Source organism: Petaurus breviceps, unplaced genomic scaffold (assembly GCF_028583685.1).
Source record: "Petaurus breviceps papuanus isolate PSGF00001 unplaced genomic scaffold, PetGlider_PUasm1.0 90205, whole genome shotgun sequence".
NCBI classification, from domain to species: domain Eukaryota; kingdom Metazoa; phylum Chordata; class Mammalia; order Diprotodontia; family Petauridae; genus Petaurus; species Petaurus breviceps.
In genome coordinates, this window is record NW_027187196.1 from 137,020 (window position 1) to 164,186 (window position 27,167).

Genomic DNA, 27,167 nt, shown 5'->3' on the forward strand with positions numbered 1-27,167 from the left:
TCTCTCCAGGTTGAACTCAGGATCTCTTCCCCTAGGCCTCCCTCCGGCCCTGGAACACATACTGGAAGTGTGGCCTCTCCCTCTCCCTGGACAGCTCCTCCAGGAATTTCCATTTCAGGAAGGTGCCCAGGCCAGCCAGATCCCATTCCTTTCCATGCTTCACTCTGGACTTCCTCAACCATTCCCCTAGACTGTCCACCTTTGTCTCCCTGCTCCCACCACTACCTGGTCAGCTTCCTTTTACTAATGATCTCTTAGTTGCCTTTTCTCTCTCTTCATTCTCCTTGGACACTATTGATTGCTCTTTCTTCCTTGATACTCTCTTCTCTCTAAGTTTTACAGACACTTTCACTTGGTTCTCCTACTTATCTGACTGCTCCTTCCCTGTCTGTTTTGCTGGATCTTCCTCCAGATCATGCCCCCTAACCATAGGTAGCTCTGTCTCAGGCTTTCTCTTCTCCCTTTATACTACTTCACTTGATCTATCTCATCAGCTGCCATGATTCAGCTGCTATCTCTATGCTTCTGATTGCAAATCTATCTATCCTGCTGACCTCTAATCCAGAATCTCTGATTGTCTTTCAGACATCTCAAACTGGATGTCCAGTAGACATCTTAAACTCAATAATCTTAAATCAAAATCTTAAACTCTGTCTAAGACAGAACTCATTATCTTTCCTCCCCTCCTCCTAGATTCCTTATTACTATAGAGGGGAACACCATCCTCTTAGTCCTCAGGCTCAAATTCTAGGAGTCATCCTGGATTGCTCACTATCTCACACACTGACCCTAGGTACCCCCTCCCAGCCTCTTCCATATCTAAGTTGTTGCTAAGGACTGTTATTTCACCTTTGTAACCTCTCTTGAATACTCCCCCTTCTCTCTTCTGACACTGCCACCACTTTAATGCAGGCTCTCATCACCTCCTGCCTTGATTACTGTAGTAGTCTGCAAGTTGGTTAGCCTGCCTCAAGTCTGGAATGGGGAGAGACCATCTTCCATTCAGCCACTAAAGTGAATTTCCTTAAGCACAGGTCCAACTATGTCTCCCCACCTACCCCCCATTAACTTCTTTTTTTTTTTAAAGCAATTGGGGTTAAGTAACTTGCTCAAGGTTACACGGCCAGTTATTTCTGGGTGTGGTGCTGAGTATCTGAGCCTGGATTTGATCCAGGTCATCCCGACACTGGAGTCGGTGCTCTTACTCGCTGAGCCACCTGGCTGCCCCTCCCCCATTAACTTCTGTGGCTCCCTATTGCCTCCAGGAAGCAAATACAAAATGCTGTTTGTCATTCAAAGTCTTTTATAACCCTACCTACCTTGCCAGTCTTATTATACCTTATTCTTCAATGTACTTTTCAGTTTAGTGACACCTGCTTCCTCTGTTCCATGAACAAGACACCTTATCTATCAGCTCTAGGCATGTCCCCTAAGGCTAGAACACTCTGTCTCTTCCACTTGACTGCTGACCTCCCTGGGTTCCTTTAAATCTCAACTAATATCCCACCTTCTACAGGAAGTCTTCCCTAACCCCTTTTAATTCCACTTCTTTCTCTCTTTTAATTATTTCCAAATTATCCTGCCTATAGCTTGCTTTGGGCAGCTAGGTGGCCCAATGGATAGAGTACCAGGCCTAGAATACGGAGGACTCATCTAAGTTCAAATATGGCCTCAGATACTTACTAGCTGTGTGACTCTGGGCAAGTCACTCCACCATGTTTGCCTCAGTTTCCTCATCTGTAAGGTGAGCTGGAGAAGGAAATGTCAAACCACTCCAATATCTTTGCCAAGAAAACCCCAAATGAGGTCACAAAGAGTTGGGCATGAATGAACAACAAAAATAGCTTGCTTTGTATATACAAATTTGTTTGTTATGTTGTCTCTCCCACTAGATGGTAAGATCCTTGAGGGCAGGGACTATCTTTAGACTTGTATTTGTACCTTCAGAAATAAGTGTTTAGGGGCCAGTAGGTGGTGCAGTGAATGGAGCAGTGGCCCTGGAGTCAGAAAGACCTGAGTTCAAATCCAGCCTCAGACACTTGACACACTTACTAGCCATGTGACTTTGGGCAAGTGTGATAGTAATGGAATATAAAGATCCCCCCTGTATTGGCTTGGTTTTCAAACTGATTGTGTGAAAACCCAGAGCTTGTTAATCCCACCTGTGGGATGGACTTGATGTGAAAAGAGAGTCCTGAACTGGGAGGAGCTGGTGACGTAGATTTGGAGAGACACAAGAGAGAGGCAGAAGAACTTTTTGGAAGCAGCACCCTCGTGGAGGCAGAGAGAGACTGAGAGGATTGCTGAGGGCTACTTTGAATTGCCCTGGACTTTTGAGACCTGCCCCTGGAGCTGCCAAGGACTCCTCAGTCATGGCTGTTTTGCTGGTACTTTGTCTGTCTGTTTTGATGTTGTTTTGCCAGATTTGTCCACTGGTGAAAGACAGTCCTGTTGAAGAAGTCCTGGAACCTGGCTGTTGGCTAAGAGCTCCTGAGACTGTGCTGAAGACAAGAGAGTGAATACTGTCCACTGGTGAAGGACAGTGCTGTTGTTGCAGGGGTCTGGGAACCTTTCTGTTGGTTCAGAAGCCCTGAAGAAGGATTTTCTTGTTGTATGTTTACAGAAATCCTGGGAGAGGGTTTTGCTAATGTTTTCTGGGGTTCTAGGACTGTTCTGCAGACAGAGGATGAATTAATGAAGAGTCTGGCAATGTATCTTGTGGCCTTGCTAAGCCTTGTCTCCCCAGGAACTAAGATTGCTGAGAACTTGCCTCATGTCAAGATGAAGAAAAGACCTCCTTTTGGGTATTAAGTGCTGAGCTTAAACTTGATGTAACTCTGGGGTAGATTCAATTGTGATCCAGGGGTGGGGAACTTTTGACCTTTTTGTGTTCTATGGTTGAGCAAATGAATGTATTTTACTTATGTTTGGAAACTAATCTCCATTTGAGAAGAGGGGCTTTGTGGTGGACTAAATGAAGGTATAGCCTAGGGGTGGAGAAGTATTTAGAACAGGGACTTTGTAATTGATTGAATGTAAGGTCCTAGGGTGGGGTAGTACTTGGAGATTATTTAATCAATATTAATTAATATTAATTAATTAGTAAATGCTGTATTTTGAATGATGTCATGTTTTGATCTTCTCTGTTCTTAATTTGTCACTGAATAAAATGGAGAGCACCTATGCTGGTATTTTGAACCTTAGGAAGTTGCCTTTCCTTGGCATTACATTACAGCAAGTGAACCCCAATTGCCGTCCAAAAAGCAAAAAAAAAAAAAAGAAATAAGCATTTAATAAATGCTCATTGAATGACTGATTGACTTATGTCGTAGAAAGGAGTCTTGGTCAGGGGTAGATTGGACAAGATTCTGAGGTCTCTTCTGAGATTCTGGTTACTAGCCCTGGGCTCTTTCAGGAGTCGGGGGTGAATCTATCTGACCTAAAACCATATGTATGAAGATTACTTTTTGTAATAAATCCCTCATCTCATTAGCCTGTTTACTTGTGATCTGTCTCTTTTCCAGAAATGAAGCCATTCAAATTATCTGGACATTCTGGTTACTTGTTTTCAAGATGAACTTCAGTTTGCAGAATTTATTTTGTTACTGCTCTGCTTTGAATGGAGATATCCTCTTTACAGGGGGGAAGGAATAAGAGAGTAAGTATGTGGAGAGGCTGCAAAGGGAGGAAGGAGCTGTGTTAGGAAGTGCTTGAAAAGCCAGATTTGCCCCAGAGGCTATAGGGAACCACTGGAGTTTACTGGCTGCACATGGTGATACCTGCATTTGAGGAAAATCACCACAACAGCTGAGTGGAGGCCAGACTAGATTAGGCAGAGACTTGAAGCAGGGAGACCAATTAAAAAGCACCAGGGAGGTGGTAGTGTCAGAAGAGAAGAGAGGGGCAAATAGTAGAGATGTTATGAAGGAGGAAGAGTGGGACTTGACTTCTGGGATAGAAGAAGTGAAAAAGAGGAGTAAAGGTTAACACAAGTGACTGAGACGATGCTGTGCTCTCAACAATAATAGGGAATTTTGGAAGACGGCAAGGTCTGGGGGGAAAGATATTGAGTTCAATTTGGGACATGCCAAGATTAAGATACCCATGGGCCAGCCAGTCCAAAATGTTCAACAGACAGTTGGAGATGTGAGATTGGAGGTCAGGAGAGAAGCTAAAGATGGCCAAATGAGTCCTAAAGAGGTCACTCAGTGAATCAGCATAGAGAAGGGAAGAGGGCCAATGACAGAGCCTTGAGGGATACCCTGCATCCTACCAAAGGCCTTCAGACATCAGATTGTGCCGAGAGAAGTTCTGCTAATCAGAAAAGGTGAGATTGGACCCCAAGATGCTGTTTTTCCTCAATAAACTATGCATGTGCCTTAATCAGAAAGCAAATGAGGGAACATGTGGAAATATTATAATAAAAGAAGGTGATATAGAACACAGCACATTTCTGCATCGATGTTCATACATATTACCATTTACCAGATGGTAGTTTCAACAGCATCCTAACAAACCCACCATCTGGAGTGGTACTGACTCCCTTAGCTTACTTGGCCTCTGAACCATTGGCTCACACCACTCAATCTTAACAGCTTTTCAGCTTGAAATCTTACATTAGAGTACTAAAAATTTGGGTGTATAAGTAAAATGATATTTGGAGTTCACCACCAAACCAATTTTCAAAGCACAAAGGGCATAAATGACTGTGGTTTTTTTTTTTTAATGATAGTAAGGATGTGTCCCCAAATCACATGAAACAAATTTGATTTTTTTTTGGAGGGGAGAAGGCAGGGCAATTGGGGTTAAGTGACTTGCCCAAGGTCACACAGCTAGTTTTTGTCTTAAGTGTCTGAAGCTGGATTTGAACTCAGGTCCTCCTGACTTCAGGGCTGGTGCTCTATTCCCTGCACCACCTAGCCGCTGATGGGGGGTACCTGGGGTCTAGGTCCGACCAACTTGTGGAGCCAGTCTGTGAAGTTGTGATTTGTCTTTTCCCACCCTTGAGTTCTGCCCCTTCCCCCTATCCCATATTCCATCTAGGCAACACCCTTCCGACCCCTTTTGTTCTTACTTAATCTCTTGATTCCTTCCCAGGCCTGCTCCACACCCTCCTCTATCCTTGCCTTTTGTCTCCTTCCACCTGGCCCAAATCTTATTGAAACTATCTATTCACATGCTCCTCTTGGTCAGCTCTGACCTTTGTCTATGCACTGAGGCCCCTCCTGTCAGGTCAGCCCTGACAATGGCAGCCCTACCCTTTAAAGGTAAAAGCATGTACCCCTCTCACTTGCAGGTCCCCTAAAGGACTCTTGCCTGCTTCTCATGGAAGTGTAACAATAAACTTTCTCAACTCTCACTCCAAGCAAGGCTGAGCTGATCCCGTTTCCCCACCCCCCCCAACACCGCTCCCTGATTTTTTTTCAGCCAGCCCCTTGCGGTATATGTGATTTCTTTCCTCCTGTCCTATGGATAGGCCTGTTTGAACAGCTCTCATCTCACTACAAAGAGATTCACTCAAGTTCCCTGCACCAGCATCTCCGACATATAGATCTTTCTCTTAGGAATTAGGACTAGAGTAAGCCATTCATAGGTACTTATAGTAATCACCACTAAATTATCTCTTATTTACCTAATCTCCTAGGAAAGTCCTAAATCTCCAAAAGCCAATTACATTATGAATAAGGGGAAAAAAGGCATCCAAATGGCTCCAAGCCAGCTGATGCATTCTGGTTGCACCACAAAAATAATGCATCACATGTGAAATCTTGTCTTCAAAAGAGGACATGAAACAATTTGTGCCATCTGTCTGAAGCAAGTCTTAGTAAAGAAGCAGGTAGAAAGTATGTCTCACCTATGTCTTCCTATTTGAAATAGGTGAGGAGAGTAAGGCTTGTTTTTCCTAGAGGGCTAGAAGGGATGTTAGGGAACATCTGGTCTTACTTCTTCATTTTACAAATGAGGAAAACTAAAAGCCCATTAGGTTAAGTGACTTGCCTGAGGTCACATAAGTAATAAGTATAGAAACTGAGACTCAAGCTCATATCTTGAGTCCAAAGTCCAAGGTTCCTTCCATTGCACCACATTGCACTATTGTATAAAATGCCATTGGCCCTAATAGCTACTAAGCATGCTTGCACCTGGGCCTCCTGACCAAGGAGCTCAGCGCTCTTCCAATCACATCACCCAAGGGCAGCTCCATCCTCTGGATCGTTTACATTTTCCTTGATCCCTAACCAGACAGCAGATATCATTTCCTTTTTGCTTTGCTTCTTCACAGCATTTCCTGTGTTTTCGGTTATTCTTCATAAAGCACTATAAAATTACCTAGAGAAAAGTGTGCAGGACTGTGTGTAAGTCACTAGTGCGGGGTGAATGGGAAGGTGTTAACAAGAACTGCTCTTGTTAAGGGCACAGAAGAGGAGAGATCAGCACTAATGGAGGGAGCTCCCACAGTGACATCACAGACCTACTTAAGTATAGTGATTCAAAGGGGGAAAAAGCCTAAGGAACTTGGCTTTCTAAACAGACCAGAATCTGAATGATTTCGATATATCTGATAAACACTATGGTCTATTCCAATCAATATTGTTGATCTCTGAGTGAGTGGGTGACTCTGCTATGAACCTAGCAACTCGGCAAAATTCATACATCTCAGGTTCTTCTTGTGGGAAAAAGAGAGAGAAGCAGGCTCAATGACGTCACGAGGACAGGGAACTGGGAGTGGTGGAATGACCACACTTAGAGAAGAGATTTCGGGAAAGTGCCACCGGATGCCTGTGTCCCAGGCTTGTCAAGCGTCTCCTCAAGAACTTCCATAAAGGCACGGGTGGCTCAAACAGCAGGCACCAATCTATGAGGGATCAGTGAGACGCTGGCTAAAAGTCAGGAAGCAAAAATAGACTGGGATGAGCAAGAATGCTGAGTCGAAAGTACTAAGATGAAAATGAGTGGCGATAAATATGGCTCGATCATTTAAGCTTCAGAGATAGAAGATGGGGGAGGCAGAGACAGAGCTGGGCATTCTGATGGATTGTAAACTCCATGTGAGCCAAGAGTGTCACACAGCAGCCAAAAATGCTCACGTGGTCTCTGGCTGAGTTCAGGTCCACATGCCACGTCTGAAAGGGACTAATAGAATGAAGAGCATGTAGACAAAGGCAATGGGAAAGGCCAAGGGCGTCGAGTCTCTGCAATAGGGAACTGGCTGAAGGAACTGGGGGTGAACAGCACCGAGAAGACTCAGAGGGGCCAAGAAAGCTATCTTTAAGTATCCAAAGGGCCATCGTGCAAAAGGATCGGAATACCTATAATCACTGGAATCCAGAATGTGAGACTGCTGGACCCCATCTACTACAACTCAGTGGTGAAAGGAAGCTCACAAGCAGCAGTTCACGCTGTTTCAAAGCCTCCAAGGCAGGAGGTACCAGAGGGCAGAAATGGAAGCAATGGGGGGAAGCAGGAGAGATGGAAAATGGAGCTTGGTCCAACAATCAGCAACATGCCAGATTACAGAGGGCTCCATCAAGAGCGGATTTGGCCTCCTTATTGGTTTTGTTGAAATGGAGATTTTTTTTTGTGCATGAGTTAAGACTAGGCAACTGCTAAGGTTGAAACACAGTGATTCCAGTCCATCTCATGTCAGGTCAGCCCAGAGCAATGAGCTTAGTTTCATCTCTCCGAAAGAGCTTCATAATCCTAAAGTCTCAATGTGAAAAACAAAACAACTTACCTGATCAGGATTTAGCTTCTCGACTTTTCTTACTGTCTTTTCATAAATAACATTATTTCCCGGGAAAAAATGACCTCCTCTTAGAAATGGGGACAGTGGTTCCTATAAAGATAAGACAGAACATGAGTTCCTTTAGGAAGCCATTTTCCCCGGCACTTTGGTTGAGCACACATCGCAGGCATTTGAAGGTAAAAGCAGAACAGAGTCACACAAAGACCTAGAAAAAATCGCAGCAAAGGCAAGCCCTTTTGCCAAGGAGGCTGCCTCAATCTCTCCTCTCCTCTCCTCTCCTTTGGATGACAGAGGTATTTTTAAATGTATGCTATTTGTTTCTCTCCGGAAGGCAAGATCTAATGAGTTTCCTTCCAGGCAGAGCACTATAAGGTCAGCCTCATTTAAACTGAATTCCCAGGTAGGTTCCTATGCAAACAATCTACAAAGAAATGCAATCCAGCAGCACCTGGCAGACCTTCTCTGGATTTGGGTGCCCTCTAAATACCCTCTGACATTATTATTCCCAACGAAGCACTTGTTTCTAATCCCAGGACTGGAGGAAAGGTGTTGTAGCTCCAAATGGCATTGCAATGTGATTAGAAAAGGCCTTACATGTCAACTAGCGCAAGAAGCAGTGACGTATCCAGCCAGGGCCTGACAGAGATCAGGGTGACCTGGATGACAGTCAGGGCCAGGTCAAAAAAGAAATGGACTGGGTTTCACAGGAATCTGTATTGGAGCTATGTGGGGGGAGTGGGGGGGCAGGCAGGAGAGGCTGCTGGATCTGCTCAGAGGTACTCCTGCTCTTTATTTCTCTAACATAGGAGAAAGGCCAAGAAAATTGAGGGTAGCAAGAATGGAAAAAGGGTAGAATTCAGTGGTCAGCAAACTACAACCCAGCCCCAACGGACAATGGCAATGCCAATTTAGCAAACAGTTTTGTGAACGGATCTTTTAAAAATTCTAGGGGCATATTTGATGGGTGCAATGGAAAGAACCTGGACTTGAACCTTAAGTTCAAATCCCAACTCTACTATGCTGCCTGTGTGACCTTGGGTAAGTCACTTCTCATCTCTGAGTCTAAGTGTTTTCATCTACAAAAATCAAAAGCCAGGGGCGGCTAGGTGACGCAGTGAATAGAGCACCAGCCCTGGAGTCAGGAAGACCTGAGTTCAAGTCCAGCCTCAGACACTTAACACAAAACTAGCCATGTGACCTTGGGCAAGTCACTTAAACCCAATTGCCTTACCTTCCCCTCTCCAAAAAATAAAAACAAAAAAAAAAATCAAAAGCCATTAGTAAAACTTAGAAAATACCAATACATTGAGGGGGTTGATCTAGATCTGGGGTTCTTCACCTAGGATCTGGATCCTCAAGGAGGCTGTGGATGGATTTCAGGGAGTCCATGAATATAGATGGGGAGACTTACAGCTTTATTTCAATGCAACTGAATTTCCTTTGTTAAAGAAAAAATAATAACACTGTACTCTGAATTTTAGGAACAAGTCTGCCTGCAGTCCTTTTTACTTACTTTAATATTAATCCAATATCCAAACATTACTAGCTTAGAGAGATGTCCAAACTGGCACTGCTTCCCTTAACCCTCAGACAGTCCCCTCTCTTCCAAGATGATCTGAATTAACATTTATAGGAATCTTGAATAAGAAAAGGTTATATGATATTAAAATAATCTGGGGATTAATATTCCAGAGTTGCTGCTGCATTCTTTCTTTGACCATTTCCCCAAGGCCTGAAAAGCTCCTCCTTCCAGTGATCAATACATCATTCCTAATAAACAGGGAAGGCTGAGTCTGAGTGCATTTGCTTTGGGGGGATGGGAAAGGCAGGCATTTTAAGACCAGATTAGGAAAGGGCTTGACCTACCTTTAGAAGAGGGAAAGGGGAAGTCTGGGAATGACTTTTAGACATGAAAAATAGTTCTTAATATTTCTGGGGAAACAAAAAAGGGTTTTAATGTATGCTTCCGTACTTTGTAATCCTATGCATTTTATTTTATGCATTCAAAAACATTATTTTAAGAAGGAGCTCTTAATATATTTTGCATGACTGCACATTTATAATTTATATCACATTACTTGCCTTCTCAAGGAGGGGGAAGGGAGGGAGAGAATTTGGAGCTTGAAATTTTTAAAAATGAATGTTAAAAATTGTATTTAAGGGGTGGCTAGATGTTACAGTGAGTAGAGCACCGGCCCTGCAGTCAGGAGGACCTGAGTTCAAATGCGGCCTCAGACACTTAACATGGGAAAAAAAAAACCACTAGCCATGTGACCTTGGGCAAGTCACTTAAGCCCAATTGCCCTCCAAAAAGCAAAAAAAAAAATTGTTTTTACATGTAATTAGAAAAAACAAAATATTAAATGAATATTTTTGTACCAAAGAAAGCAAACCTTCCCCCCAAATTTTTTCAAAGAAGGGGTTCATAGACTTCACCAGACCAAGGGGTCCAAGCTTGAGAAGACCTGACCTAAAGGGCCCTTTAGGCATCTGTGAATGTCTGGTTCTATTCACTGAAAGAGGGCGAATGAAAAGTCTAAAAGGAACCATTGGGCGATAAAGAGGAAAGCTCTGGGGCTAAAGCTAAGCCTACTTCTCCCCATATATGCCTGATCTCTTCTTGTGCCAACTGAGAAACAAAATCTAAGTTAGTTCTGTTTTGGATAGTAATAAATGACATCTGATGGTACACTGGAAAATACATTCTTCTAAATTTGATTTTTCAAAGTCATTCTGGTGGGATAGCTCCTTCAGTATTTCTCTTAAAATGATACAACATATTGAAACGATGCCCTAATAGAGCCTTTTCAAGATATAAAATTGCCAGATGCACGCCATCTTATTCTTTTGACAATCTGTATTTTCTTTTTTTTTTAAGCAATTGGGGTTAAGTAACTTGCTCAAGGTTACATGGCCAGTTATTTCTGGGTGGGTGCTAAGTATCTGAGCCCGGATTCGATCCGTAGGTCATTCGGACACTGGAGCCGGTGCTCTTACTCGCTGTGCTACCTGGCCGCCCCAATCTATATTTTCTTAATGACATTAAAAAGTGTCTACCAAGATTAGAATTTCTTGATATAAAAAGATCAGTTTTCATTCTTCCCTGTGAACCTGACTGGGAAAGAGAGAGGGAAATGCGCTGGCTGGGTCATTTCATTACTACAGGAACACCCAGGTGAGAAAACTTCTACCACCTAAGCAGGTAGGCACCTTCTTGGTAACTTATGGTCTTTGAGAATTGCCTTGGATCCTGAGAGGGGAAAATGACTTGCCAGCATGCCTCAGAAGCAGAAATTAAACAAGGGCTTCTTAGATCCAAGGTTACCTCTGGATCCACCACGCAGATCAGCCACCAGACACGGATGAATATGGCTTGGGGCAATGAAATTGATAGCAGTAGAGAGAGACTTGTAGGCTACTCTCCAATAGGTCCACGAAGTCATTTTAAAATGGTTTAAATGCCACAAAAAAATAGCAAAAAAAAAAAAGGCATTAACTCTTCCCACCAATGTGTCTAACAGCTGACCCAGAAAGGTGGTACAATGGCAGAAAACATTGGACTGCTGACAGTCAGGAGGCCTGGATCCTAGTCTGGGCTGTGGCCAACTTGCTTTGTGACCTTGGACCTGTCACTTCCCCTTCTTAGTCCCTAAAGCCAGAGGGTCAAACTAAAGGGGAAGAAAAGCTTCTTCCAGTTTGAATATTCTCTGATTCCAGTGTTGATATGGGGCCAACTTGTGGGCCAAGCAATCTGAGCAGAAGTCTTCCATTTCTCAGTGTATATATTTGAACTTGGGCCAGGTCCATCCTGAAAATTAGCAGGTATTCTCTCTGATGGCAGATTATTATTACTTTAATTGCTAGCTTTAGGAATTCTGGCAGAGGTTCTCAAAGTACTATCAGACCATATCTAAGAAAGTAAAACTGGTTTGTTGCATCCTCAAATACTCTCCAGTGATAGGGCCCAACCATTTCCTTGGTTTTTGACTAAAAATGAAACTGAAATCCTGAAATTCCTTAAACAAAATAAACACAAATGGTTAGAAAAGGAAGAGCAATAGCAAAATGTGAATTAGAAGTGGGGAAAACAAGACCAATGGAATGAAAATGTGCCGTAATGGCAGGAGAAACCAAGATTAGAAGGGCTGAAAATGTAAAATGAGAAAGTTACATTTTGGAGGGTCAACTTCTAGCATAATTAAACTAGAATATTCTCCCGAGGGTTCTAAAAAACAATTCAGAGACTATCTCTAGACTGGATTTTCAAGTTGTCTTGGGAAACCAGTTAGATCATTTTTACCTACAAAATATGCAACCTGAAATTTGTGTCACCCTCCATGAAGGTATGGAGCTGGGAACTAAAAATTGGTTTATTGCCCTCAGCCCTCTGTTCCATGTCTCCCTACTGCCACTACCATGACCTTCTAGGTTAACATACACATTCAAAATGACAGGCTTTTGCAGAAAGGAATTGATTTTTCTCATACAGTATTCACTTATACAAATACCTCCATTCCTAGGGAAAAGTCACTATAAGATGGAGATGGCAATGGAAAGGGAGGGAATTAAGTACTTGCCCGTCTTCCCCCACTCCCATTCTTAACCTGCATTAACCTTCCAGAATCTAACCATTATTTACTCAACAGTAAGAACTATACAAGAATGAGTCATAGAAATAAGAGGAATCCAGATTACCTACTATGTCTCCCTCCCTTTTGTTTCTATCAAACGGAACAATTACTCAAATTCCTAAAAGCTACTATTTACAAAAACTGATTAAAAACAAGGAATTGTATTGAAGACCATGTAAGAGAGGCAGGTTGGGGGTTTAGAAGACCTAGCTCAAATCCATAATCGGGATTTTGACTGATGTCACTGACATCATCATGGGGCAAGAAGAGAAAGCCAGTATCCCCTGAAACAAGTTTCAGGTTATGTACCTGTGACTAATGAGGAGGAGCCTGAAAACCAGTGTAATCGCATTTCCCTGAAGAGCTGGAGTGATCTAAGAAAAACTAACATAGATTCCAAATAGCCATTGGTTATCGAGATCAACAGAGACCTTGACAATCTAAGCTGCGGCCTCCACCACCCTGACTCTTCATGTACCACCAACAGTCTCAGGCAGGGGTAGAAAGATCAGCACTAACCTTACCAGGGATGATGTAACTTTTAACCCTTTGCAAAAAAAAATGACAATGACTTTTTTGGTAGTAGGTGTGGAGACTGTTTCAGACAACAGCAGACCCCAGTGAAATAAAGCACAAAGCAAAGACTGTGGCATTCTTGTCCAGATCACCTCTACCCTTAGCATAGGGAACTGATGGCCTTATAACCAGTCCCCAAAGAATGCATCTTCCTGTAGCCATTTTAAAAATTTTTACTGGGTTTTGGGGGAGGTTGATGTGAAGGAATGAAAGAAGAGAACATTGTGGAAAACATTTTTTTTTTGCTTTTCCTCTCAAAGTAAAGGGAGAAAATACAGTAGGGAAAGAAATGATGGGAAATCTAATGTTTTAAGCTGGCCAGTAAAGACAAGGAGATAGTCTGCACATTTTTCTCTTTAGCAGATCAAATCTTAACTGGCAACTGGGATGGACAGGGAAAACAAGCCCACTCCTGATAGACGGCTAGCGCCTTTACCGTAAGGTATGTGTTCCTCTGTCATCATCCTCCTCTCTTGTTCAGTATCTGTCGCAGTTGGGAGCGACGCGGCTTGGAACCTTACAAACCTTTACAACTCAAGCATTTCTGTGCTGCTGGAAACGGCATGTGAGTCAGAATAGGGCTGGAATTAAGGCTGCAACATGGCAGTAACCCTGATTAAAAGTACATTTCATATGACGCAAGAGATCTGGTTGCTAATTCACTTTTTCCCCCCTCATGTTATTAACCTCAAAGGAATTACACAAAATAACATGATTCTGTGTGGTTTGCCTTACCTGATCAGGATTTTGTACTATATATCTCCTTATGGTGGTCTGGGGGTAAGTAGTCACTTTCACTGTTGGAGAATGGAGATCCTGGGAACAGGGAAGGGCAGAGGAGAGGAAAAGATAAAAAGACACATAAAATCATAAAGTGATTCAGTGGACTGGAGTCACCAGTAATCATCAGTTGAACTTTGGAGCTCTCGGGAGCAAACCTAGGATTTAGTCTCCATGACAGAGGTGAATTCAAATCAATTTCATCAGCACTTGCTGAACATGTGACCAATGAATGCTTTGCTAGGAACTGGTACAGCTTCTGTTTGAGGCTGGCTCAGTTAACTTCTTCCCCAACAAAATTTGCTCCCATTCTCAAGATGTTTGATGGGTTTAAAATATATTTTCGAGGCATGCTGCCTAGCAAATCTTACTTTGTAAATGTTCACCAGAACAACAGAGATGTTCTGGATAGGTGACCAGGACTAACTAGTTTTAATCAAAACTAGGAAATAGATACTATTTGTGATTTTTCAATCCTCTCTTTGTCAGCACCCTTTTCACAATTTTCTGGAGACCCAGTGTTGTCCTGCTGCCCTCTGGCTGTCCAGAATTAACTTCTGTGACTCCTCACCTAGGCCTGACCTCTTTAGGTCATGCCCCATACTTGTTTCAATACTTCAGGGATGACTGATTTTCTTGGAGTGAATACATAGGCCTTAAACCAGTGGGGCTGAACTGTGATTGGTGATGATGATCCCTTCAGGCTACATCTTAACTTAGCAAACCACATATTAACATCGACTATATTATATTGTATTTTTATTTATTTTCTTAAACATCTCTCCTGTTGTTCAGTTGTTCTCAGCTATATCCAAGTGTTCCTGACACCATTTAAAGGGCAGAGATACTGCAGTGGTTTGCCATTTCCTTCTCCAGCTCATTTTGCAGATGAGGAAACTGAGGCAAAGTGCTTTGCCCAGGGTCCCACAACTGGTAAGTGTCTGAGGCCAGACTGAACTCATGAAGATGAGTCTTCCTGACTCCAAAGCCAGCACTCTCTCCACTGTGCCACCTAGCTGCCCCCAACATTTCCCAGTGACATTTTAAACTAGTTCTGGCTTTACTCTGGAGTGTTAAGTGTGACACCTCTACCTTAAAACAATTTGTTCGTGAGTTGCTTGGCCTTCAAAAATTTAGTGCCAGGTTGGGCTGTTTGTTATTATGAGCCTCTCTGAAAGCAGCAAAACTGATCTATGGAAGACAGCCATGCGGCCTGTCACCATACCTATTCTTAAAGATTTTCAGCTCAAAATATTGCATGGTATTGTGCTTCACCCTCCCCCTAAAAAACAAAACCAAAACCTTGTTTTCTAGGCCTCATTCTCAAGGGTCCAGCTCTTTAATAGGTGCTAGGTTAACTGAATGAACCGATCCATGCTAACATGTTGCTTGTCCCAGATAATATCGACTGTGGAAAGGCAGAGTGGCATGATGGACTGAAAGGCATAATTAGCCATGATCCAAACCCAGCTCTGGTACTTCTCAGGGGTGATCTTGGGCAAGCCGCTTAGTCTAACCTCTCTGGGCCTCAAGTGTCTCATCTGTAAAGTAATGTCTGGGTCTGACTACCTTGCAAGGTTGTAAAGCTCAAATAACATACTGTATAGAAGGTAATCTGTAATCATAAACTGACATGGCAGTGTCAATTATTATTAATAAGAGGTTTGGAGAGCACATACAATGCCTTAAATCATCATGTTCTTAATCCCTATAAGTAAGAATTTCTTGTACATTCGAGGCCAGGAGGGGAGGATCCTTTATGTACTTCTCAAATCCATAGCACTTTGGCAGCCCTCACCTCTGGCTTGGGTTTACCTTTGATCTGTTATTTTTCAAAATTAGAATGTTCTAATACAACACTGTGGCTTTAAAAGTGTTTGACTTCATAGACAAAAAAAAATTGTCTAGTGATCTCCACTTTTTAAGTTTTCAGAGATTAGCATTTCTTTCATGATCAAATTAAGAACATCTGAATAAAATGAGAAGGCCCAGAGCCTAAAATAAATATGGCTGCACCTAAGAAAAGTCCACTTGGAGGCTCGTTGAAATTTGAATGCAAATTTAAAATCCAATGCTCCTCCTGAACAGGGCCTAGTGCATTCTGTACTGTGATCCCTGGCACCCAGCACAGTGGCGGGCATGAGGGAGGTGCTTAATAAACACTTGCTGATTGATTGTTCCTTTAGGCTGTTAACACTAACTCAGGTGAAAACCACAATTCCAGAAGACTAATGATACAACATACTACCTATATCTTCACAGAGAGTTGAAGGGCTGACAATGAAGCATGAGACAAATGTGGAAATTTGTTTTGATTAACTATACATGTTTGCAATGGGTTTTCTTTTCTTGTGCTCTCAATTGAGAGAGGGGAATTGGGAGGGAGGATGAGAAGGAGGATGCTGGCTGATTAAAACAAATCAAATATTTTTACAAAACACTAACTTAGGCGAGCTGCATCACCTAGTTAACTAAGCTTTTGAGGATGAGTTCTTTTACCTGTTCGATATTGTGGGTTACATGCAGAGTATTCGGGACACAAGTAGCTACTTTTAATGTTGGAGAATGGAGCTCCTGTGAAGAGAAACAAAAACAGATCAGGCATTGTTTCGGGCATGCTTCTTGAACTCTCATGCATTTTTCCCCAGCAGGAAAACTGTTCTAGTCACTCTGATAGCTTTGCAAGCAAATGTTTGCATGCCCTAATAATAAGAGAGCACAGGCGTCATGAAGGTTTTCAGGGAAATGCAGTTTTCTTGGGCCGTAAGGCAGTGTCCAATGTATGATTTTTCTTGTTTTCTTCAGAGTTTTACTAATGTTGCCTAAGTCATTGGTGGTCTTCAAATAAAGGCAGGATGACCACTTGACAAGTCACACTGAAAAGGGGATTCTTTCTTAGATACAAACTGGCCTCTGCAAACCCTTCCAAGTCAAACTCTATGGCATCCACACCCAAGTAACTCTTGTGCATCACACTTCTGCCCAATTTCCCCATCTGCTTCACTGATGCTTGCCTGGCATTGTGGGATGGAGAAAGACAAGAGCTCAGGATCCAGCATTAGGAAGCTCATAAGTGAAAGCAGCCTGCAATAATTATTAGTCATGTGACCTTGAGCAAGTTACCTTCCTTCCCCAAGTCTCAGTTTCCTCCTCTATATAATAATAATGATAAAAACAATAACAATAATAATACTCAAACTCCCTCCTTCCCAGGATTGTGCTAAAGACACGTGAGTTGTTGCTGCTTTGCTTCAGATTGTAGGTCCTGGGGATCGAATGCCACACATAAAAAGTGAGATGGAAATGTTGCCTTTCAAACAATGATTAGAGAAATAAGTATAATACCCCAGAAACTAGGGGGCGGGGGCTTCATGGTAAGATTGAAATTTGACATATATCAATCCCATTTGTAATCAACTGACAGCTTCAGGGGAATTTTCCATAACCATAAAACTAGTTTTTCTTCTACAACAGGATGGTATCTCCAGTCATAATCAGGGATTTATAAGGGAAAAGAAAGACATACTAATGCAAGAGGAAAAGCTATGCTATATAACAAGAGGCCTCCATATTCTTGGATTGCAATACAGACAATCCCTACTCTGTGCCTTGATTCAGTTTGTCAACATTTCCTTTGGCTTTTTTCCCCTAGCATGCCATCAGCAGTAATACTCCAGGTTTCCTGTTTCTGGCAGTTTTTGAATTTAGAATTCCAACTACGAACTCTGGGAAACTCTTAAGCAAACAAATGTACCAAGTTGCATACCATACCAGGGGTGGGGAAGCTGCAGCCTTGACACCACATGTGGCCCTCTAGGTCCTCAAGTGCAGCCCTTTGAATCCAAATCTCACAGAACAAATCCTCTTCATAAAAGGATTTGTTCTATAAAACTTGGACTCAGTCAAAGGGCTGCACCTGAGGACCCAGAGGGCCACATGTAGCCTCAAGGCCACACCTTCCCCATCTCTGCGATAGACAAATGAGAGGCGGCTTAAGCAGTTGGATTCACGCTGAGTTTTTGACTTAAGAGAAGGTAGAAGACTTGGAGGCGGAAATCCTGGCTTCAAATCTTGGCTCTGGCACAGACAATAGCCGGTGCCCTCGACCAAGTCAACGAATCCCTGGGAGAGCACATTTGTTCTGCTGTAAAATGGGAATGACACTGTGGTATTGCTGACTGACAGACAGCTCACATCTGTGGAGAGCTCTGAGCTTTACCCAGGGCTTTCCTACCAAAAACCCCCTTTGGCCACCTCACTATACTGAGGGCTATCGCCAAGGAAACTAAAAAGGGGCCACTGGAGGAAATATACTTGCTAGAGAGCAAGATTTCTTGACCCGGGTTCTATGACATTGTTTTTAAAAAATATCTTTATAATCGTTTACCTATGTCTTTTATTTTTATGAATTAAAACAATTGATTCTGAGAAGGGATCTATAAATTTCACCAGATGGTCAAAGGGAGCCATGACACAAAAAGGTTCAGAATCCCTGTTCCAGGGGGAATACAGGATGTGGTTGAGCCTGACAGATTTGCTGAAACTAAACCCAGCTGCATTAAGGACTTTTAGATTTTTTATTACATGCTATTTATGAGACACATAATAGGTAGGTAAAACTGTTCTCCATATGCCAAGGTAGTAGACGTTGTATTGACAAACTGGCCTTCATAAGAAAACTCCTTAAAGGGAGGGGAATCTTTCGTTTTCTGTTGCAGAGGGGTCAGAATATTAATTCCTTAGGAAAAGACAGTATAGCAAAATGAAACAAGCACTGGCTTGTTCCTGCCTCAGATCCTTGACTAGGTGTATGACCTAGAATATGTCACTTAGCCTATCTGAGCTGCAAATATTTCATCTATGAAAAGGTATAATAATATCTCTATACCCTATGTCAGAAGACTATTGTTAAGAAAAAATGTTTTATAAATCTTCAAATGCTACAGAAATGTGAATTATTATTAAAGATATATATATATATACACAAGTATTTTTACTTATTTACTTATTAGGACTTCATTATGAATTCATACATGTTTTTAGAATATAGGAAATACTAATTACTCTTTATTAAACCTACATTGGAATATTTGGAGATAAATTTTGAAAGGAAATAGAATAGTTTTAAAAAGCAATACTCAATGAGATGGTCTAATATCAGTCAAGAAATGAACTAAGCCTCAGAGGAAAGTTGAGAAAATGTTTCTTCCTTTCTTTTTGGCAGAGGTATGGGACAAAGGATGTGGAATAGTCTGGTATATATATGGGACTGGATGCATTGACTGGTACTGCTGAATTATTCCTTCCCTTTACAAAAATAATCTTTGTAATAAGGGATGGGCCCCTGGGTTAGAGGAAGAGAGAAAGATACATTTGGCAATGAAAGTAATATGAAGATAAAAACATATCATTAAAAAAGATTTTTTAAAAAATAAGCCAGCAGGTCAGAGTTTATTATACAAAGATGTAGAAAGTATGAGTTTAAATTAAAGGGGAGAACTTTGTAAATACAGCTTTTGTCTTGTTTATCTGGTACCAGATAGTTTTGATAATGATGGCTTTGTAATATAGTTTGAGATCCGGAAGCACCAAACACCCCTCCTTCTTACTTTTTTCCTCATTTATATCTGTTTATATTCTTTATCAAATGAGTTTTGCTATTTTGTCTAATTTTGTAGCATCTTTTTGGCAATTTCACTGGTACAGCACTAAAGAATAGATCAGTGGATTATTTTATTTAAGGCACCATAGATAATGAATCAATATCAATACAGCAGTCACTGAACAGCATAACATCTAAATACTTAAAGTTAGTGGAATTACAAGGAGAAATAGATAGGAAGATATAATAGTGAGGAATCTGGATATATCTCCTTCAGATCTAGGCACATCTAATCAAAAGATCGGTAAGAAAAAACTTAAAGGCCCAAATAGATTTTTGGAAATATGAAAGGTGATAGAGCTCATGAAACTATTGAATAGAACAGAAAGGTTTATAGATTTCTTAGCTGTGAATGCAACCTTTACAAAAACTGATACTGAAATCAACCATTAAAAACTTCACAAACTTCACAAAACTTCACAAACAATGTACAAAAGCAGAAACAGGGAACACATTCTTTATTAATCACAATGCAATAAAAACTATATTGGATAAAGGGCATTTGAAGAAAGAATTAAAAATCAGTTGGAGACTAAATAACTTAAACCTAAAGAATTAGTGGGTCAAAGAAAAAAATTAAAGAAACAACAGAAATGTTAACAAAGAATATGAAAACAATAAGACAAAATACAAAAACTTAAAAGATACAGATAAAGCAGTCCTTATGGGAAATTTTATATATCAAATTACTTTTATCAACCACAAAGAGAAAGAATGAATATATAAATTTGGTATGCAACTAAAAAAATTCTAGAAAAGCAACAAATCAATAGCTGTCCAACCTAACACCAAAGCAGAAAATCCGAAAATCAAAGAGATTTAAAAAATTTGAAAGCAAGAAAAAAAACTCTATTAGAATTGACAAATAAAACTAGTTTCTTTTTTAAGTAGATCAAGAGGAAAAGGAAAATAAGCAAGGCCTCGAAACAAACTTGTGCGGAGGTTCTCGTGTTCAACAAACTCCTGGGAAAAGAACTCTTCAAAGAACATTGAATGAAAATACGTTTAAATGAAATGAACTTCAAGGCCCCACTTTATGCCTATCAGACTGGCAATAATGACAAAAAAGGAAATAAAAAAATATTAGAATGGCTGTGGAAAAACAGGTAAACAAGTACACTGTTGATTCTGTTGAAAATTGTTCTAATAATCTGGAAAGCAATTTGGAAGTATGGCTGGACAGCTATCAAACTATACATACATTGTGACCCGAAAAAAGGGGAATTTCTCTCTCTCTCCCTCTCTCTCTCTGTATATATAATATATGTGTGTGTGTGTATACATACATATATGTATATACATATAGACACACACACAGATTTATAGTACCTCTTTTCCCAATGGTCAAAAATTGGAAACTAAGAGGGTGTCTTCCTTTTGGTGAATGGATAAATAAAATGCAATGGGATGCAGTTTAATAAACTGTAACAGAATATTATTGTGCCATAAAAATGATAGAATGGATAATAAGCGTAACTAGGAGGATGATTTATACAATAATAACATTATAGAGAAAAACAACTGGGAAAGATTTTAATAGCTAGCATTTATATAATGCTCTTTATGTATTTTAACTCATTTGATCCTCATAAAAACCCTGTGAAATAGGTGCTATTATTATATTATATATATGAGGAAACCAAGACACGGAGAGTTTAAGCAGCTAGTGTGTGATGTAGGATTTGAACTCAGGTCCTCCTGACTCTAAGACCCACACTTTATTCACTGCTCCACCCAGCTGTATTTAGAAATTCCAATTGACTCCATCATGAATCCTGAGTACAAAAGAGCGAAGGTGAAACAGACCCCTAACAATCTGAAACAAAGGTGATGAACTGAAGATGCAGAAAGATCATACATTTTTGGACATGGCTTATGTAGGGAATTCATTTTTTTCAGAATTGGTAGACTTGCACTGAGAGATTTGTTTGTTTTTCAGGTTAACACCCCTGTCAACCCCCCCCCCCCCCCCCAAAAAAACCCTTGTTCATTTATTAGGTGGCGGTAGTAGAAGGGACAAATTCACATTAAATATTTTTACTTGAAAAATAAAAATTGGGCAGCCCTGGAGTCAGGAGGACCTGAGTTCAAATCCAACCTCAAACACTTAACACTTACTAGCTGTGCAACCTTGGGCAAGTCACTTAACACCAACTGCCCTGCCTTCCCCCCTCCAAAAAGGCAAAAAAAAGAAAAATAAAAATAATAAGCTATTATTTTAAAAATAAGTTTAGCCCAACAACTCACCCTACATACCAAAATTGCTATAAATTTTTATAGCAAGAGGTCCCCAAGAGAGAAGTGATCAAAGGATATGAATTAAGAGTTTTCCAAAGACAAAATATAACTATCAACAACCAAATGCAAAACTGTTTAAAACATCATTAATTATAAAAATATAAATTAAATCAACTGTGGCATTTGTCACCTTATTTCCATCAAGTTAGAAAAGATGAGGAAATTCAATTTTGGAAAGCCTTTGGGAGAACAAGCATATAAATTACCTGATGATGGAACTGTGAATTGGTTTAACCATTCTGGAAAACAATGTGGAATTATACAAGAAAAGTTAATAAATTATTCCTATTCATGGTGAACCCAGGGCTTCCACTATAGTTACTATACCCCAAGGAGCTTTACTGACAGTAAGAAAAGACTTAAATATACAAAAATCCACGATAACAAAAAGCTAGTAATAAACTATATGCTCAGTAATTAACGTTTGACTAAAGAAACTGTGGTTTAATAATGCAATGGAATAATGACATACTAAAAGATATCATGAATATGAAGAATTCAGAGAAACATGAGAAGAATATGAAATAATGCAAAGTGGACAAAGCAGAGCTACGATAAACATGGTATCAATAAAAACACTATAAAATACTCTGAGTGGCAATAACCCTCAAGTCCAGTAGGACAGGCTATGTTGGTCTTCAATTTCTCCAAGTTATAAAACACATTCTTCCTTTCTCTGAGGCCTGGCCTAGGCCAGTCCAGAGGCACTCATCATTAGACTGACCATGCTGAAATGAATTTTGCAGCTACAATTCTCAAAGGCCCTTTGCTCAGACTTAGAGGAGTCAATGGAGGAAATATCCAAACTGGTGAAATCACAGGTTACTGAGGATATCAGAGTTTAAGAAACAGACAGTGAGTTTTATGGAGTTGATAAACCAGGTGAAGTGAAAATTTAGAGGCAGCATGGCATACGTTTGTACAAACAACACTGGCTTGGTTACCTAACGTCTCTGTGCGACCTTTAGTTAGCATTCTTTGGGTCTTCCCATACATAAAATGAATCTACAGATAACATACCCAAAACAATGGGATAACATGCTAACTACAGTAGACAATTCAATTTAGCAAACATTTATTAAGCACCTACTATATGAATGCAGCTTTGTGTTGATACTGTAGTAACAGAATTACCACACTTGAGAAGGAGCAATAGATGATGGCAGACTTTGGAGGGGAAACCTGGAAATTGATTTTCTGTCTGCTGAGGTGTGTAAATCACCCAGCATGGGAAAATTTACCAATCCAGAATAGGCACTGAATTACAGCAACATTTCAGAAAAAGACCCTAACAACTTGAAAAGAAATAATTGAGGGGCGGCTAGGTGGCGCAGTGAATAAAGTGCCAGCCCTGGAAGCAGGAGGACCTGAGTTCAAATCCAGCCTCAGACACTTGATACACTTACTAGCCATGTGACTTTGGGCAAGTCACTTAACCTCAATTGCCTTCCAAAAAAGAAAAAAAAAAAAGAATTGCTGGTATCTCTCTGATATGCTCCACAAAGGTGTAGAGAATGAACGAGGAATGAAAGGAAACTAAAAGAATAAAACACAGAAAGGGTCACTGAGGGATGTTTTGATGATAAGAAAACATTTCCATTTGGAATATTAATTTATATAGAAACAAAAGGCAACTTTAAAAAAAAGATAATTAAGGGAGGCATTATGGCAAAAAGACTAGATTGGGAATCATAAAACCTGTTTTCAAGTCCCACTTCTGCCATTAAGTTGCCAAGCAACTTTGGGTAAGTCACTTAACCTAGCCTGTAAAAGGGGGATAATCACCTCTGCCTCATGTACCCCAGAAGAGCAACTAAAATAAGGAGTGTGTTTTGAAAACTGGAAAATGCAATCCAATTATGAGAAATTATCATCATTATATAGGCTTGTTCATCCTCACATCACCTGTATAAACAATCAAGACAAAAATTAACTCTACATAAGCAATGATATGGAGGCGGAAAAATACAAGAACAGAAAACCATCTACTTTATTTAAAGAGTAAAGTAGGCGCGGCTAGGTGGCACAGTGAGTAAAGCGCCAGCCCGGGAGTCAGGTGGACCAGAGTTCTGTTCAGGCCTCAGACACTTAACACCCACACACACCCACACAGCTAGCCGTGAAACCTAGGGCAAGTTACTTAACCCCAATTGCCCTCTAAAAAGGCAAAAGAAAAAGAGTTAGGTGGATAATGGCCAAGGAAGAATAGTCCTAGAAAAATAGGTTGAGGTCAGCTTATAGAGCAATCTTGGAGTATGATAAGAAATGTGTGTATATATGCACATATATGGGGAGATCCGTGATAATATATATGAAAATTCTGAAATATTTTAGGCAGAATCAAAGCCTACACTGAAGTCCAGGGTTAGAAAAGAAATATTAGTGAAGAAAATGCTACCTAGAATGTTTCTGAAATGTGTAATACTATGTAGAAGAGCCCCAAATTAGCAGCTGCAATCTTTTGTTGCACTCTCTTCACTTCCAAAGAAAAAAGGAAGGAAAGAAAGGTCAATAGCATTTTCTGACTAATAAAGGTCTACTTTTAAAACAGTTCTTCCACAACTCTGAGAGCTAGATCATGTAGGCACTAAAATCCCTATTTTAAAGGTGAGGAAACTGAGGCTCAGAGAGACTGAGTGAGTCACCCATGGTCCTCTAGCTAGCAAGGGGAAGGGCCAGGATTCCACATGCACGACAAAGGAGGGAGGGAAAGGCCCAAAATGTGGCTTATGGGTTGCTTGCTTTATTTGACTTAGCTTGTCTGAAGAGCTACTGTCAAATATCTTATTACAAGGGACAAACCTCCCAAAAACAAAAAAAGTAAAACCCAACACTTAATGCGCTGAAACTCAATGGTCACCCAAAAGAAGTAATTCCTGGAAACTCCAAAATTAAATAAAATGCCTATCAACTTCATTACCTACCCACCTTCTGCTCCCTGCCCTCGGAACAAAAAAGAATAAACCACTTACAATTTGGCAACTGTATGTATCTTGTGCAGCCAGAGAAGTGATGAATGATATAAGGAGAAAGGAGGCTAAGTACATCAATCAAACTATTATGCAAGGTGTTTGTTGGTCATGTTCAATTTGAAAGCTACTCACTGACCATGTGAAGTCCATGGGAAATTAAACCTATTACCATCCCCACTGAAAGCAAGTCAGTAAGTAAGACATCCTTCGAAGAGCCTAAGCCAAACGTGTCCCACTAGAGAACACAGGACTGTATCAAGAAATTGGGTTAACTGCTCAAGCTAACTAAGAAGGAGAGCATATGGTCACTACACAATGATACAGTGGAAGATCAGAAATACGACCTCTTTGCCAACATTTGAGAGTAATGAGTAAAAATACAAAATTGTTCCTTCAAGTAGGGTTCAATAAGGATAAACATAACAAATCCAGATGTTTGATGAAGCTCAAGAATTACACTAATAATTTGAGAAATAGGTTCTTTACATTGAGTTTATAATGGAATTCTTGGAAGAGGCAGAACTTTCTATTTTCTGTTCAAAGAGAAAGCAATGAAAAATAAAATCCACAAATAAACCCAATTTAGTGATGTTATTATCACATTGCCTACCTAGTCTTTACCAGAAAAGTTGCTTGGTAGTCACATGTATGGGTGATTTAAGGTTCCAATAGAGCAGAATGACCCTGCGAGGAAGAGAAGATTTGCTTGTGTCTCAGTTGGTCTTATAATTTCTCTCTTCTCAGCAGGTCAGTGCAATCTGGATAAAAGTAACTGGTGGTAATTTGTCCTCCACATATGTAAAGGAGACTCAACTTGCAGGCAAGAGAATCTGGTCTGCTATTAAATGCTTACACATTCAATTCTCCTTGTGCTGAAGCATTAGGACATGACATTATACTCTTGAGAGAATATGGAACCCCTTTTTCCTCTGTTATGGGTCTAATTTAACTGACAAGGAAAATTGTCTGTTTCTGCAACATGACATCTTCCATTTATTTGCATGTAATTAACTTTGGGTATTTTTTTATGCTTTAATTCAGAAATAGCTTGAATTTATAATAAAGAAATGGGTAAGAGTAGGGTCACCAAGTAGTCTTTAATTATTGTGCAACTTTAAAAAAGAAAAAGACCAAGCTTCAAGTACAAAGAAGAGGGACTTCCTAATTGTTATTGGACATAGAGGTCAGCAAGCATCTGAGGTACCTTTCTGTGGTTCTAGGCTTTTGATCTTATGTATTTATGCCTTTTAGAAAACTGCTTAAATGCTTTCTTCATTAGTTATTTTGGGCTACCATATTCCTTCCTAATGAAACTTTCAAAAACAGGGACTTGACTCCTTCAAGTGACAGAAGACACGATTTTACTGTATTCACTTAGTCTATGATGTTTTCGCTTTGTCTATGAACTTAAAGGTTTTTGTGGAATGCAATTTATGACTCAAAGACAACTAATTTATCATTTGTAATTTTCCCAGAAGCATTTCATATGTATATATATAAATACAGCCATTTTGTTCGTTTCAGAATATCCCCTGTAACTCATTTTAAAAGTCTAAACTTGCATAGCTCTCTTTCCCCCACACCCAGAAGAGATACTCAGAAAATTGATGAGAATGATAACTGAGACCTAGATCTCCAAAGAACACCATCAAAGTCTTTGCTTCCAATGTTCAATGAGATACTTGGAAACTTGTTCAGTTATAAATATGTTGGAATAAAGGCAGGGTTAGTCTATGTGGCCAATTGCAAAATTTTTCTACGTTACATCACAACTTGGTGTGTTGTATCAAGACAGAGTACCATAGGAACATTTGGATGCCAGTAAGATCTTTGTGCTGATCTCCTGGATGTTTTGAGGACAAAGTTACAGGCAAGTAGGAAGAATGGAACTTTGGCTAGTTCCTAAGGCATCAGCAAAACAGAAAGTGGTCTTTAGAAACCACAAACCATAAAGAATTCACCAAGGTAAGTTTCCATTTGAATGAACTGTCTTTGAATAGGAGATGCTTTGGTTAGAATGTTTTATTGTAAGAAAGAGAAGAGCATCTCCTAGATTAGTACTGAAATGCTGGACTCTACTGAACAACCGTCCCCTGGGTCTCCTGCCTGTTTGATCTTCATTCAGGTTACCCCTAGTAAACATCACCCTCCTGATGCCACTGGTCCTCTTTGAGAAAGAAGCCATTTTCAGTTGGAAACTCCTTGTCTTCTATTTATTTATTCTATCTTTAAAAAAAAAGCTGGGACAATTAACTCTTTTGTCTCATGTAGTTTTCATCTATGATTTCTTGAAATATAGCTCTGAAAAACCAGGCTTTGATAAAGCCCATTGGGATTCAAATGGAGCTACTTGACTATGCTTTTAAACCCAAACCAGTCTGGCTCTCACTGATTGGTCCCAGTTCGAGCCCACTTGCTCATTGGTTGGGTTCTGATGGCTCAGAGTGAGTGTAAAAAGCAACTGTTTCTATTCTGGCCAGAAACTCATAGGGTCTTCCCCTCCC

General features: G+C 40.4%; 1 protein-coding gene across 2 annotated transcripts in view; it reads right to left on the reverse strand.

Annotated features, from left to right (window-relative positions):
- POF1B (POF1B actin binding protein) overlaps window positions 1-27,167 on the reverse strand; it is a 56,275-nt gene that overhangs the window by 20,676 nt on the left and 8,432 nt on the right. For both annotated transcript variants that reach the window (XM_069107737.1, XM_069107736.1), the window contains 3 exons: window positions 16,231-16,305; window positions 13,687-13,767; window positions 7,733-7,834 (listed from right to left, as the gene is read on the reverse strand). In XM_069107737.1, the coding sequence (XP_068963838.1) occupies window positions 7,733-7,834; window positions 13,687-13,767; window positions 16,231-16,305 (258 nt within the window). The remainder of the gene's footprint in view (window positions 1-7,732; window positions 7,835-13,686; window positions 13,768-16,230; window positions 16,306-27,167) is intronic.